Source organism: Mizuhopecten yessoensis, unplaced genomic scaffold, assembly GCF_002113885.1.
Source record: "Mizuhopecten yessoensis strain PY_sf001 unplaced genomic scaffold, ASM211388v2 scaffold8637, whole genome shotgun sequence".
NCBI classification, from domain to species: Eukaryota; Metazoa; Mollusca; class Bivalvia; order Pectinida; family Pectinidae; genus Mizuhopecten; species Mizuhopecten yessoensis.
Window position 1 is genome coordinate 7,459 of NW_018407647.1, and position 14,319 is coordinate 21,777.

The 14,319-nt window shown below is 40.6% G+C and overlaps 1 protein-coding gene across 2 annotated transcripts in view; it reads right to left on the reverse strand.

Moving 5' to 3' along the window:
* Positions 1-7,339: 7,339 nt before the first annotated feature.
* LOC110456297 (xanthine dehydrogenase-like) overlaps positions 7,340-14,319 on the reverse strand; it is a 28,534-nt gene continuing 21,554 nt past the window's right edge. For both annotated transcript variants that reach the window (XM_021506945.1, XM_021506944.1), the window contains 4 exons: positions 14,144-14,311; positions 8,566-8,642; positions 8,247-8,340; positions 7,340-7,674 (listed from right to left, as the gene is read on the reverse strand). In XM_021506945.1, coding sequence (XP_021362620.1) covers positions 7,538-7,674; positions 8,247-8,340; positions 8,566-8,642; positions 14,144-14,311 — 476 coding nt within the window. In that variant the 3' untranslated portion in view covers positions 7,340-7,537. The remainder of the gene's footprint in view (positions 7,675-8,246; positions 8,341-8,565; positions 8,643-14,143; positions 14,312-14,319) is intronic.

Sequence of the window (14,319 nt, forward strand, 5' to 3'; positions counted from 1 at the left end):
GGTAGAGTGGTAGGTTCATTGATAGGTAGAGTGGTAGGTTCATTAATATGTAGAGTGGTAGGTTCATTGATAGGTAAAGTGGTAGGTTCATTGATAGGTAGAGTGGTAGGTTCATTGATAGGTAGAATGGTATGTTCATTATTAAGTAGAGTGGTAGGTTTATTGATAGGTAGAGTGGTAGGTTCATTGATAGGTAGAGTGGTAGGTTCATTGAGAGGTAGAGTGTTAGGTTCATTGACAGGTAGAGTGTTAGGTTCATTGGTGGTAGGTTCATTGAATGGTGGAGTGGTAGGTTCATTAATAGGTAGATTGGTACATGTAGGTTCATTGACAGGTAGAGTGGTAGGTTCATTGATAGAAAGAGTGGTAGGTTCATTAAAAAGAGAGAGGTAGGTTCATTGAAAGGTAGAGTGGTAGGTTCATTGATAGGTAGAGTGGTAGGTTCATTGATAGGTAGAATGGTAGATTCATTAACAGGTTCATTGATAGGTAGAGTGGTAGGTTCATTGATAGGTAGAGTGATAGGTTCATTGACAAGTAGAGTGGTATTAACAGGTTCATTGATAGGTAGAGTGGTAGGTTCCTTGATAGGTAGAGTGGTATTTTCATTAATAGAAAGAGTGGTAGGTTCCTTGATAGGTAGAGTGGTATTTTCATTAATAGAAAGAGTGGTATGTTCATTGATAGGTAGAGTGGTAGGTTCATTGGTGGTAGGTTCATTGAATGGTAGAGTGGTAGGTTTATTAATAGGTAGAATGGTAGATTCATTAACAGGTAGAGTGGTATGTTCATTGATAGGTAGAGTGGTAGGTTCATTGATAGGTAGAGTGGTATTTTCATTAATAGAAAGAGTGGTAGGTTCATTGATAGGTAGAGTGGTAGGTTCATTGATGGGTAAAGTGGTAGGTTCTTTAACAGGTAGAGTGGTAGGTTCATCGATAGGTAGAGTGGTAGGTTCATGGAAAGGTACAGTGGTAGGTTCATTGACAGGGAGAGTGGTAGGTTCATTGATAGTTAGAGTGGTAGGTTCATTGACAAGGAGAGTGGTAGGTTCATTGATAGGTAAAGTGGTAGGTTCTTTAACAGGTAGAGTGGTAGGTTCATTGATGGGTAAAGTGGTAGGTTCTTTAACAGGTAGAGTGGTAGGTTCATCGATAGGTAGAGTGGTAGGTTCATGGAAAGGTACAGTGGTAGGTTCATTGACAGGTAGAGTGGTAGCTTCATTGAAAGGTAGAGTGGTTGGTTCATTGATAGGTATAGTGGAAGGTTCATTGATAGGTAGAGTGGTAAGTTCATTGATAGGTAGAGTGATAGGTTCATTGACAGGTAGAGTGGTAGCTTCATTGAAAGGTAGAGTGGTATGTTCAATGATAGGTAGAGTGGTAGGTGCATTGACAGGTAGAGTGGTAGGTTCATTAATAGGTGGAGTTGTAGGTTCATTGACAGGTAGAGTGGTAGGTTCATTGATAGGTAGAGTGGTAGGTTCGTTGTTAGGTAGAGTGGTAGGTTCTTTGATAGGTAGAATGGTATGTTCATTTATAGGTAGAGGGATAGGTTCATTGATAGGTAGAGTGGGAGGTTCATTGCAAGGTAGAATGGGAGATTCATTAACATGTTCATTGATAGGTAGAGCGGTAGGTTCATTGATAGGTAGAGGGGTAGGTTCATTGATAGGTAGAATGGTATGTTCATTTATAGGTAGAGGGATAGGTTCATTGATAGGTAGAGTGATAGGTTCATTGATAGGTAGAGTGGTAGGTTCATTGATAGGTAGAGTGGTAGGTTCATTGCAAGGTAGAATGGTAGATTCATTAACATGTTCATTGATAGGTAGAGTGGTAGGTTCATTGATAGGTAAAGTGGTAGGTTCATTAACAGGTAGAGTGGAAGGTTCATAAATAGGTAGAGTGGTAGGTTCGTTGATAGGTAGAGTGGTAGGTTCATCGATAGGTAGAATGGTATGTTCATTAATAGGTAGAGTAATAGGTTCATTGATAGGTAGAGTGGTAGGTTCAGTAACAGGTAGAGTAGTAGATTCATTGATAGGTAGAGTGGTAGGGTCATTGATAGGTAGAGTGGTAGGTTCATTAACAGGTAGAGTGGTAGGTTCATTGATAGGTAGAGTGGTAGGTTCATTAACAGGTAGAGTAGTAGATTCATTGATAGGTAGAGTGGTAGGTTCATTGATAGATATAGTTGTAGGTTTATTGATAGGTAGAGTGATAGGTTCATTGACAGGTAGAGTGGTAGCTTCATTGAAAAATAGAGTGGTAGGTTCATCGACAGGTAGAGTGGTAGGTTCGTTAATAGGTAGAGTGGTAGGTTCATTGATAGGTAGAGTGGTAGGTTCATTGACAGGTAGAGTGGTAGGTTCATTAATAGGTAGAGTGGTAGGTTCATTGACAGGTAGAGTGGTAGGTTCATTGATAGGTAGGGTGGTAGGTTCATTGATAGGTAAAGTGATAGGTTCATTGACAAGTAGAGTGGTAGGTTCATTGATAGGGAGGGTGGGAGGTTCATTGATAGGTAAAGTGATAGGTTCATTGACAAGTAGAGTGGTAGGTTCATTGATAGGTAGAGTGGTAGGTTCATTGACAGGTAGAGTTGTAGATTCATTGATAGGTAGAGTGGTAGGTTCATTGATAGGTAGAGTGGTAGGGTCATTGATAGGTAGAGTGGTAGGTTCATTGGTGGTAGGTTCATTGATAGGTAGAGTGGCAGGTTCATTGATAGGTAGGGGGGTAGGTTCATTTATAGAAGCAATACAAACATAATTCTTACTTGGTTGTTGATTTACATTACAATCGAAGGAGATACCTAACAAGAAAGAAGAGCCACTCAGTACTAATACAATGGGGATATAAGTACAAAAAGGTAGGACCTCTCCTTGATATGGGTTTATTTCTAAAATCATACATTAAGACTGTTACGTTCTGCTCCACTTACGCATCAAATAATAACACTAGAGACATTCGTGTCATAATTTTTTATGAATAGCAATTTTTCAATAGTCAGGGTCGGAAACTCGTAAATCTTATACATTAAAATATAAATCTACATACGCATAGTGCGTGTGACACACCTAGTAATCTGCCTTGATATCTACAACATGGTGGAGCCATGATCAGCTGTGAGGTCACAATATTAGATGGCAGAACAGCAGGTGGTGACATTACATAATTATTCATATAAAAATGCAGTTGGATGCAGTAGGTCAGGTCTCTAAAAAGCTATTGTACTTGCAGGCATTAAATAACCATACGAAAAGACCACACTTGACAAGTCAAACACGTGGTACCAGTGAGCTGGTATTGATTGTATTTACTCTATATCGTGTACTGTAAACCTGGAAAACTTCGCCAAGACAAATACTCGCCCTTCACAGGTTAATTTCATTTTCGCTGGCCCAGTGTTGATTTTGCCCTCAACATGTAATGCCTTTTTATGGTATGATGTGTTCTAATATTTGCTGCCATGACAATTTCGCCGTCATTAGGGCGAAAGAAGCGAAAGTTAAAGTGCGGCGAACATTCTGAGCTTGTATTAATGTGTCCACCGTATATCGTGTTGTGTTTGCAGTTGGCGGAGGATATATAGGTGGATAGGATAGATAGGTGGATAGGATCTATAGGTGGATAGGATATATAGGTGGATAGGATATATAGGTGGATAGGATAGATAGGTGGATATGATATATAGGTCGATAGGATAGATAGGTGGATATGATATATAGGTCGATAGGATATGTAGGTGGATAGGATAAATAGGTGGATAGGATAGATAGGTGGATAGGATATATAGGTGGATAGGATAAATAGGTGGATAGGATAGATAGGTTGATAGGATAGATAGGTGTATATGATAGATAGGTGGATAGGATAGATAGGTGGATAGGATAGATAGGTGGACAGGATTATGACTATGTTTGGTGTTGTGCAACATTTAAATCCTGCAATTTGTCTCGAGAACAAATGCACGATATATGACTTATGGCTCTATGATAGCATGTGTATAAGATTAACCCAAATAACACTTCGACAGTATTATACAAAATCCCTTTTCAGGAATGTTTTATTTTTCCATCCTTTTAACAAATTCATTTTGAGATGTTTTCATAAAATATTAAATCAAAATACTTATTACCAAATTCTTACTTTAAAATGACCCAAACAATTCAAGGACTGTTCAAGATCAGCTTTCGGATACTTCTTATGTTGTTGATTACTATGTAAGTAAAACCGGCAAGTTTTAACAACGCTCAGTTACCGCGTATTCCTTATAGCCCTATATATACCAAATTGATGCACAGCAAGTATTTGTTTACTTTTAAATTTCCGTGGGTTTTTTTTAACAAAATACCTGACGTCAATGTAAAATGAGATTCGATCATTTACTGACTCAGAGAAGAAAATGTGATACCCTAACAGTGCCTTCCTGATGTAAGCATTTCTCATTTCTTTTACAGCTGTACCGTATATAAAATAAAAATAAAAATTCCTTCATTTGACCGATGTTGTGCTGTTTGGTGCGGGTTTTGCATAAATCTAAACAGGGTCTTACAATAATAGCACCAATCAAGACAGGACCTGATAAAAGCGTCATTTGTCAGGGAGTGACACATTTTCTTAAATCGCATGACGAGATTAAAATGGGACTGTATCTGCAGCTATCAAACCACGACAAGACAACTAACAGGGTTTCCTACATGTAGCATGGAACATAATAATTACTAAAATCACAACAAAGATCATAGCAAAGATAAAATGTTGTAAGGATATTTAACATCCCTTGAATATGTAAACAAGCCTGGTTGTTCTTATGTTATATAGGGTAACAGAACTAGGCCCGCTATTAACATGCCGTCGAAACCTCATATGGGCGTTATTATCTAGCAACAATGTCTGACGCATCACTCTTGTTACAAATAAATTCCTTTGACAATTTTATAAACGAAATTTTATGCTTGAAGGAGCTTGTAATAGGAGAAGTACACGTACAATGTAACAGAGATGAAAAAGCTGGTGGTCATATATTAGGTATATTCATAAAATTCACACATTAGCATACAAGCGCTCGTTTATCCACCAGACAGAACTGTTAGACATGTGAAAATGACAAAAAAATAATGTCCAGACTGAATTATGCAGTGCAATACACAGTATGCAAGCGTTTTCCTCTATTAAGGAATAAAATCTAGCCGGCAGCCTCTCCTTACATCCCCCTAACCCCCTCCTGCCATTGCTTCTTAGCCGGGACCCTCTCCTTACAACCCCCTAACCCCCTCTTGTCATTGCCAACCTCTCCTTACATCCCCCTAACCCCCTCTTGTCATTGCCACCCTCTCTTTACATCCCCCTAACCCACTCCTGTCATTGCCACCCTCTCTTTACATCCCCCTAACTCACTCTTGTCAATGCCACCCTCTCCTTACAACCCCCTAACCCCCTCTTGTCATTGCCACCTCTCCTTACAACCCCCTTACCCCTCTTGACATTGCCACCCTCTCCTTACAACCCCCTCTTGTCATTGGCACCCTCTCCTTACATCCCCCTAACCCCCTCTTGTCATTGCCCCTCTCTCCTTACATCCCCCTAACCCCCTCTTATCATTGCCACCCTCTCCTTACATCCCCCTAACCCTCTCTTGTCATTGCCACCCTCTCCTTACAACCCCCTCTTGTCATGGGCACCCTCTCCTTACATCCCCCTAACCCCCTCTTGCTATTGCCACTCTCTCCTTACAACCCCTAACCCCCTCTTGTCATTGCCAGTCTCTCCTTACATCCCCCTAACCCCCTTTAATCATTGCCACCCTCTCCTTACATCCCCCTAACCCCCTGTTGTCATTGCCACTCTCTCCTTACAACCCCTAACCCCCTCTTGTCATTGCCACCCTCTCCTTACAACCCCCTTACCCCCTCTTGTCATTGCCACTCTCTCCTTACAACCCCCTTTCCCCCTCTTGTCATTGCCACCCTCTCCTTACATCCCCCTAACCCCCTGTTGTCATTGCCATCCTCTCCTTACATCCCCCTAACCCCCTCTTGTCATTGCCACTCTCTCCTTACATCCCCCTAACCCCCTGTTGTCATTGCCATCCTCTCCTTACATCCCCCTAACCCCCTGTTGTCATTGCCACTCTCTCCTTACATCCCCCTCACCCCCTCTTGTTATTGCCACCCTCTCCTTAAATCCCCCTAACCCCCTCTTGTTATTGCCACCCTCTCCTTAAATCCCCCTAACCCCCTCTTGTTATTGCCACTCTCTCCTTACAACCCCTAACCCCCTCTTGTCATTGCCCCTCTCTCCTTACATCCCCCTAACCCCCTGTTGTCATTGCCCCTCTCTCCTTCCAACCCCCTTTCCCCCTCTTGTCATTGCCACCCTCTCCTTACATCCCCCTCACCCCCTCTTGTTATTGCCACCCTCTCCTTACATCCCCCTAACCCTCTCTTGTCATTGCCACCCTCTCCTTACAACCCCCTCTTGTCATTGCCACCCTCTCCTTAAATCCCCCTAACCCCCTCTTGTTATTGCCACTCTCTCCTTACAACCCCTAACCCCCTCTTGTCATTGCCCCTCTCTCCTTACATCCCCCTAACCCCCTGTTGTCATTGCCACCCTCTCCTTACAACCCCCTTTCCCCCTCTTGTCATTGCCACCCTCTCCTTACATCCCCCTAACCCCCTGTTGTCATTGCCCCTCTCTCCTTCCAACCCCCTTTCCCCCTCTTGTCATTGCCACCCTCTCCTTACAACCCCCTCTTGTCATTGCCACCCTCTCCTTACATCCCCCTAACCCCCTCTTGTCATTGCGTCTTCTTGCCCTTTTGCACTTTGTCTCCGGTAACACTTTACCCAATTGCATCCTTTTTTGCCCCCTGTGTCCCTTATCCCCTGTTTCTTCTTATCCATAATGCGTCGCATTGCCTCCTTGCACCCCTTATTCCCTATTGATCCATGCCCAATTTTATCCCATTTCCTTCTCCTCTTCCCCTTCACCCTTTACCTTTTAATCTTGGTAAAATCATTGTGACATCCATCCATAAATGACAAATTCAGTGGATTCCACTTTATGTTCATTTTAGTATTGATATAAATATTGGGTTTTCCTAAAACACCATTCTTCTCTACATATTTTACGTAATTTATTTGATTTATATCGAATATTTGATATGAAATCCTTTTAAGTTCTTAAAATACATTTCACATGTTTTGCCAGTTAAGAAGGAATTCACGTTGCCATTTTACAAAATCATTCACATGAGGAAATAACATGTTCATGCTAACCTATGGAAATTATAATCTCTCCAAAGTGTTCTCAGTGAACCTGATGCTCTATATGAAGACGGGAGATTTGTATAAAGTAATTAAAGAAAGGCTTCTTAAAAGTATTTTTTTAACTTTATATCAAATGTGACTTATCATCACATATTTTATATCACCTTTTACTCTGATAAATGATCACGCCATTAAGATGAATGATCGACATCAGGAATCATGGAGAATAGCAAGCTAGAAGATTAAATAGATTCCGGATCACGTAAACAATATCACTAGACTGACCTCCTGTGTAAATGGGATCGTCAATGACACCAACACTTCATCAGCATGTACTGCAGGTCTCCGGTAGCCAAGGAAGAAATGTTCGTCCATTTTAATGGTCCGTCTTTCACCTTTATATAAAATCATATACATTTATTAAACGTACTTTATGACTACAATGGTATTTTGCATCAAACCTACTTTAGTGGTTACATCGATACTTTGTACTGATTGAACGACATGATAAAATGCTTTACAATACACTAAACATCATTTTCAAGCCTTTCTATTTTTGAACGAGACTACTGACTTTTCATTCGCAATTTTTACAATGAAATTAGCGGAATTTCATCCGTCTTGTTATTTGCTAAGATTCTATTGTATGTACCGGTAATTCATTGTATGGGCTTGACTGAACTATGGCATTTCATACTATTATCTTATTAAATGGGATCAGTGTTACTATATTTAAGATAAAAAATATATCGATGATTGATTTTATTCATCATTAGAAAGAGACCATGCGAGGCAAGTTTATTAATACAACTCGAAGACTGCTAAGATAAAGATCACAAGATGTGGGTTAACTAAACATTTTAAAACTGATACAATACTCAGAATTTGAATAAGTTTTGCTCTCCAAAATCTAATAAATAATATAATCAGGAAATGTAATACTGGAATTTCCTTACAGATCGCTCACCTTTAGAGGCCACTTGTAACATAACCCCGGCTGCCATGAACAGAGGATTGAGGTCGGAGATCGGACTGGCAGTCATGATGTTCCCTCCAATAGCCTGAATCACAAGGTAACCATCAATGAAGAAATATGGAAGCTATTTGGTAACCCTGTCAGTCTTATTACTTTACCATCTTTATGTAATTCATTAGAATATATAGTTAAATTAAAATATCTACAAAAGAAAAAAACAATGTGACGGTGGACATACTTTGTAGAAACTTTAAACACTTTTTTCATTTTTTTTTACCAAAGTAAAATCATGTTAGCATTGTTAACTTACAGCAACATTCCTTATTTGGTGACCCGCGAACCAGCGTAACATTTCCACAATAGCTTTGAATATACCAGTCTTGTGTTCTGAAAAATATCAGATTGAGAATCGATTTCAGTGTTTGTGCCTGATGATGACCTAATCTTTGTCTGATACATTCAGTATACAAATTGATCAATTAAAGGCAGTTGAGTTTCTTCGAACACACTGCTGCCAGTTGCTCTTAAAACTGCAGACCCTGCGCTGACCATTTGGCACTGCAAACCCTGTGATGACCATTTGGTCTTAATACTGCAGATCATGTGCTGACCAATTGTTTATTATCATCTTTGTAAAGGTAGAATAACCAAAGTGTTCACAATAAAAACTCCTCAACTCAAATTTTACTTGTTAACATACATTATACGTATTTTCTTACTGTTTTATGAGTATTTGGATTACGTTGTTTTCATTTGACCAATAGACAGGGAAATCTTCATGTCATCAGGACCAATATGTTGTCACACAGGGTGTCACATCAGACAGGTAAATATGACCAATATGTTCGGTCACACAGGGTGTCACATTAGACAGGTTTATCTGACCAATATGTTCTGTCACACATGGTGTCACATCAGACAGGTTAATCTGACCAATATGTTCTGTTACACAGAGGGTCACATCAGACAGGTTTATCTGACCAATATGTTCTGTTACACAGAGTGTCACATAAAACAGGTTAATCTGACCAGTACGTTGTCACACATGGTGTCACATCAGACAAGTTAATCTGACCAAAATGTTCTATCACACATGGTGTCACATCAGACAGGTTAATCTGACCAATAAGTTCTGTTACACAGAGTGTCACATCAGACAGGTTTATCTGACCAATATGTTCTGTCACACAGGTTGTCACATAAGACAGGTTAATCTGACCAAAATGTTCTGTCACACAGGGTGACACATTAGACAGGTTAATCTGACCAATATGTTCTGTCCCACAGGGTGAAACATCAGACAGGTTAATATGACCAATATTTGTTTAACACAGGGTGTCACATCAGACAGGTTAATATGACCAATATTTGTTTCACACAGAGTGTCACATCAGACAGGTTTATCTGAACAATATGTTCTGTCACACAGGTTGTCACATAAGACAGGTTAATCTGACCAAAATGTTCTGTGACACAGGGTGACACATTAGACAGGTTAATCTGACCAATATGTTCTGTCCCACAGGGTGACACATCAAACAGGTTAATATGACCAATATTTGTTTCACACAGGGTGTCACATCAGACAGGTTAATATGACCAATATTTGTTTAACACAGGGTGTCACATCAGACAGGTTAATATGACCAATATTTGTTTCACACAGAGTGTCACATCAGACAGGTTAATCTGACCAATAAGTTCTGGTACACAGAGTGTCACATCAGACAGGTTTATCTGAACAATATGTTCTGTCACACAGGTTGTCACATAAGACAGGTTAATCTGACCAAAATGTTCTGTCACACATGGTGTCACATCAGACAGGGTAATCTGACCAATAAGTTCTGTCACACAGAGTGTCACATCAGACAGGTTTATCTGGCCAATATGTTCTGTCACACAGGTTGTCACATCAGACAGGTTAATCTTACCAAAATGTTCTGTCACACAGGGTGACACATCAGACAGGTTTATCTGACGAATATGTTCTGTCAGACAGGGTGACACATCAGACAGGTTTATCTGACAAATATGTTCTGTCACACAGGGTGACACATTAGACAGGTTAATCTGACCAATATGTTCTGTCAGGCAGGGTGACACATCAGACAGGTTTATCTGACAAATATGTTCTGTCCCACAGGGTGACACATCAAACAGGTTAATATGACCAATATTTGTTTCACACAGGGTGTCACATCAGACAGGTTTATCTGACCAATATGTTCTGTCACACAGGTTGTCACATCAGACAGGTTTATCTGACAAATATGTTCTGTCCCACAGGGTGACACATCAAACAGGTTAATCTGACCAATATTTGTTTCACACAGGGTGTCACATCAGACAGGTTTGTCTGACCAATATGTTCTGTCACACAGAGTGTCACATCAGACAGGTTTATCTGACAAATTTGTTCTGTCCCACAGGGTGACACATCAGACAGGTTTATCTGACGAATATGTTCTGTCAGACAGGGTGACACATCAGATAGCTTAATCAGACCAATATGTTCTGTCACACAGAGTGTCACATCAGACAGGTTTGTCTGACCAATATGTTCTGACACACAGGTTGTCACATCAGACAGGTTAATCTTACCAAAATGTTCTGTCACACAGGTTGTCACATCAGACAGGTTAATCTGACCAATATGTTCTGTCAGACAGGGTGACACATCAGATAGCTTAATCAGACCAATATGTTCTGTCACACAGGGTGACACATCAGATAGCTTAATCTGACCAATATGTTCTGTCACACAGGGTGTCACATCAGACCGGTTTCTCTGACCAATATGTTCTTTCACACAGAGTGTCACATAAAACAGGTTAATCTGACCAGTATGTTTTCACACAGGGTGTCACATATCAGATAGCTTAATCTGACCAATATGTTATGTCAGACAGGGTGACACATCAGACAGGTTTATCTGACAAATATGTTCAGATCAAACAGGTTAATCTGAACAATATATTGTCACACAGGGTGTCACATCAGACAGGTTTGTCTGACCAATATGTTCTGTCACACAGAGTGTCACATAAAAAAGGTTAATCTGACCAGTATGTTTTCACACAGGGTGTCAGATCAGACAGGTTAATCTGACCAATATATTTTCACACAGTGTGTCACATAAGACAGATAAATCTGACCAAAATGTTGTCACACATGGTGTCACATCAGACAGGTTAATCTGACCAATATTTTCTGTCACACAGGGTGATACATCAGACATGTTGATCGGACCAATATGTTGTCACACAGGGTGACACATCAGACAGGTTAATCTGACCAATATCTCCTGTCACACAGGGTGTCACATCAGAAAAGTTAATATGACCAATATGTTCTGTCACACATGGTGTCACATCAGACAGGTTGATCGGACCAATATCTTCTGTCACACAGAGTGTCACATCAGACAGGTTTATCTGACCAAAATGTTGTCACACATGGTGTCACATCAGACAGGTTAATCTGACCAATATGTTCTGTCACACAGGGTGTCACATCAGAAAAGTTAATCTGACCCATATATTCTGTCACACAGAGTGTCACATCAGACAGGTTATTCTTACCAATATGTTCTGTCACACAGGGTGATACATCAGACAGGTTGATCGGACCAATATGTTGTCACACAGGGTGACACATCAGAAAAGTCAATCTGACCAATATGTTCTGTCACACAGGGTGACGCATCAGAAAATTTAATCTGACCAATATGTTCTGTCACACAGGGCGACACATCAGACAGGTTGATCGGACCAATATGTTGTCACACAGGGTGACACATTAGACAGGTTAATCTGACCAATATGTTCTGTCAGGCAGGGTGACACATCAGACAGGATAATCTGACCAATATGTTCTTTCATACAGAGTGTCACATCAGACAGGTTGATCGGTCCAATATGTTGTCACACAGTGTGACGCATCAGATAGGTTAATCTTACCAATATGTTCTGTCACACAGGTTGTCACATCAGACAGGTTTATCTGACAAATATGTTCTGTCCCACAGGGTGACACATCAGAAACGTCAATCTGACCAATATGTTCTGTCACACAGGGTGACGCATCAGATAGGTTAATCTGACCAATATGTTCTGTCACACAGAGTGTCACATAAGACAGGTTGATCGGACCAATATGTTGTCGAACAGGGGGACGCATCAGAAAAGTTTATCCGACCAATATGTTCTGTCACACAGGGTGTCACATCAGACAGGTTAATCGGACCAATATGTTGTCACACAGGGTGACGCATCAGATAGGTTAATCTGACCAATATGTTCTTTCACACAGAGTGTCACATCAGACAGGTTGATCGGACCAATATGTTGTCACACAGGATGACGCATCAGATAGGTTAATCTGTCCAATATGTTCTTTCACACAGAGTGGCACATCAGACAGGTTGATCGGACCACATCAGACAGGTTTATCTGACCAAAATGTTGTCACACATGGTGTCACATCAGACAGGTTAATCGGACCAATGTGTTGTCACACAGGGTGACGCATTAGATAGGTTAATCTGACCAATATGTTCTGTTACACATGATGTCAGTAGACATGTTGATCGGACCAATATGTTGTCACACTGGGTGACTCATCAGAATAGTTTATCTGACCAATATGTTCTGTCACACAGAGTGACACATCAGACAGGTTGATCGGACCAATATGTTGGCACACAGGGTGACTCATCAGAAAAGTTTATCCGACCAATTGTTCTGTCACACAGGTTGTCACATCAGACAGGTTTATCTGACAAATATGTTCTGTCCCACAGGGTGACACATCAAACAGGTTAATATGACCAATATTTGTTTCACACAGGGTGTCACATCAGACGGGTTAATCGGACCAATATGTTGTTACACAGGGTGACTCATCAGATAGGTTAATCTGACCAATATGGCCTGTCGCACAGAGTGACACATCAGACAGGTTGATCGGACAAATATGTTGTCACACAGGGTGACTCATCAGAAAAGTTTATCCGACCAATATGTTCCGTCACACAGGGTGTCACCTCAGACAGGTTAATCGGACCAATACGCTGTCACACAGCATGACGCATCAGATAGGTTAATCTGTCCAATATGTTCTTTCACACAGAGGGTCACATCAGACAGGTTGATCGGAGCAATATGTTGTCGCAGAGGGAGACGCATCAGATAGGTTAATCTGTCCAATATGTTCTTTCACACAGAGGGTCACATCAGACAGGTTGATCGGAGCAATATGTTGTCGCAGAGGGTGACGCATCAGATAGGTTAATCTGACCATTATGTTCTGTCACACAGGGTGTCCCATCAGACAGGTTAATCGGACCAATGTGTTGTCACACAGGGTGACGCATCGGATAGGTTAATCTGACCAATATGGCCTGTCGCACAGAGTGACACATCAGACAGGTTGATCGGACAAATATGTTGTCACACAGGGTGACGCATCAGAAAATTTAATCTGACCAATATGTTCTGTCACACAGGGTGATACATCAGACAGGTTAATCTGACCAATATGTTGTCACACAGGGTGACGCATCAGACAGGTTAATCTGACCAATATGTTCTGTTACACATGATGTCAGTTACATGTAATACAGGTATCACTATATACTGTAATTGTAAGGTTGGTATTGCTTTGATCTAAATTTCAAAGAGCATAATGCGTTGATGTCTAACCTATGTTAGCAGTCGATGCTTATTGAACTAGGCTAGACTAGACTAGAAAAATTAACAAAATATATACTGAACTGGAACTTTAACTTAAAATAGTACATTGTATCTATAGTAACAATTATAATTGACTTTTAACCAATACTAACAGGTGTTTGAACTTTGACAAGTATCATTCTAGATAAATACCTGGCATTGTGTCTATAGCACCGTTGAGAGTTTCATTAAGCTGGGTGAGAGTGACAGAGGCCCCAAATAGGATGCCATCACCGACAGTGACCACACTCCGTAGCTCTGGTATGTGAGTAGGCGCAATCATTACAGGGTAATGCATGTTCTTGAACTTTATTTCAACTCCTGAAATA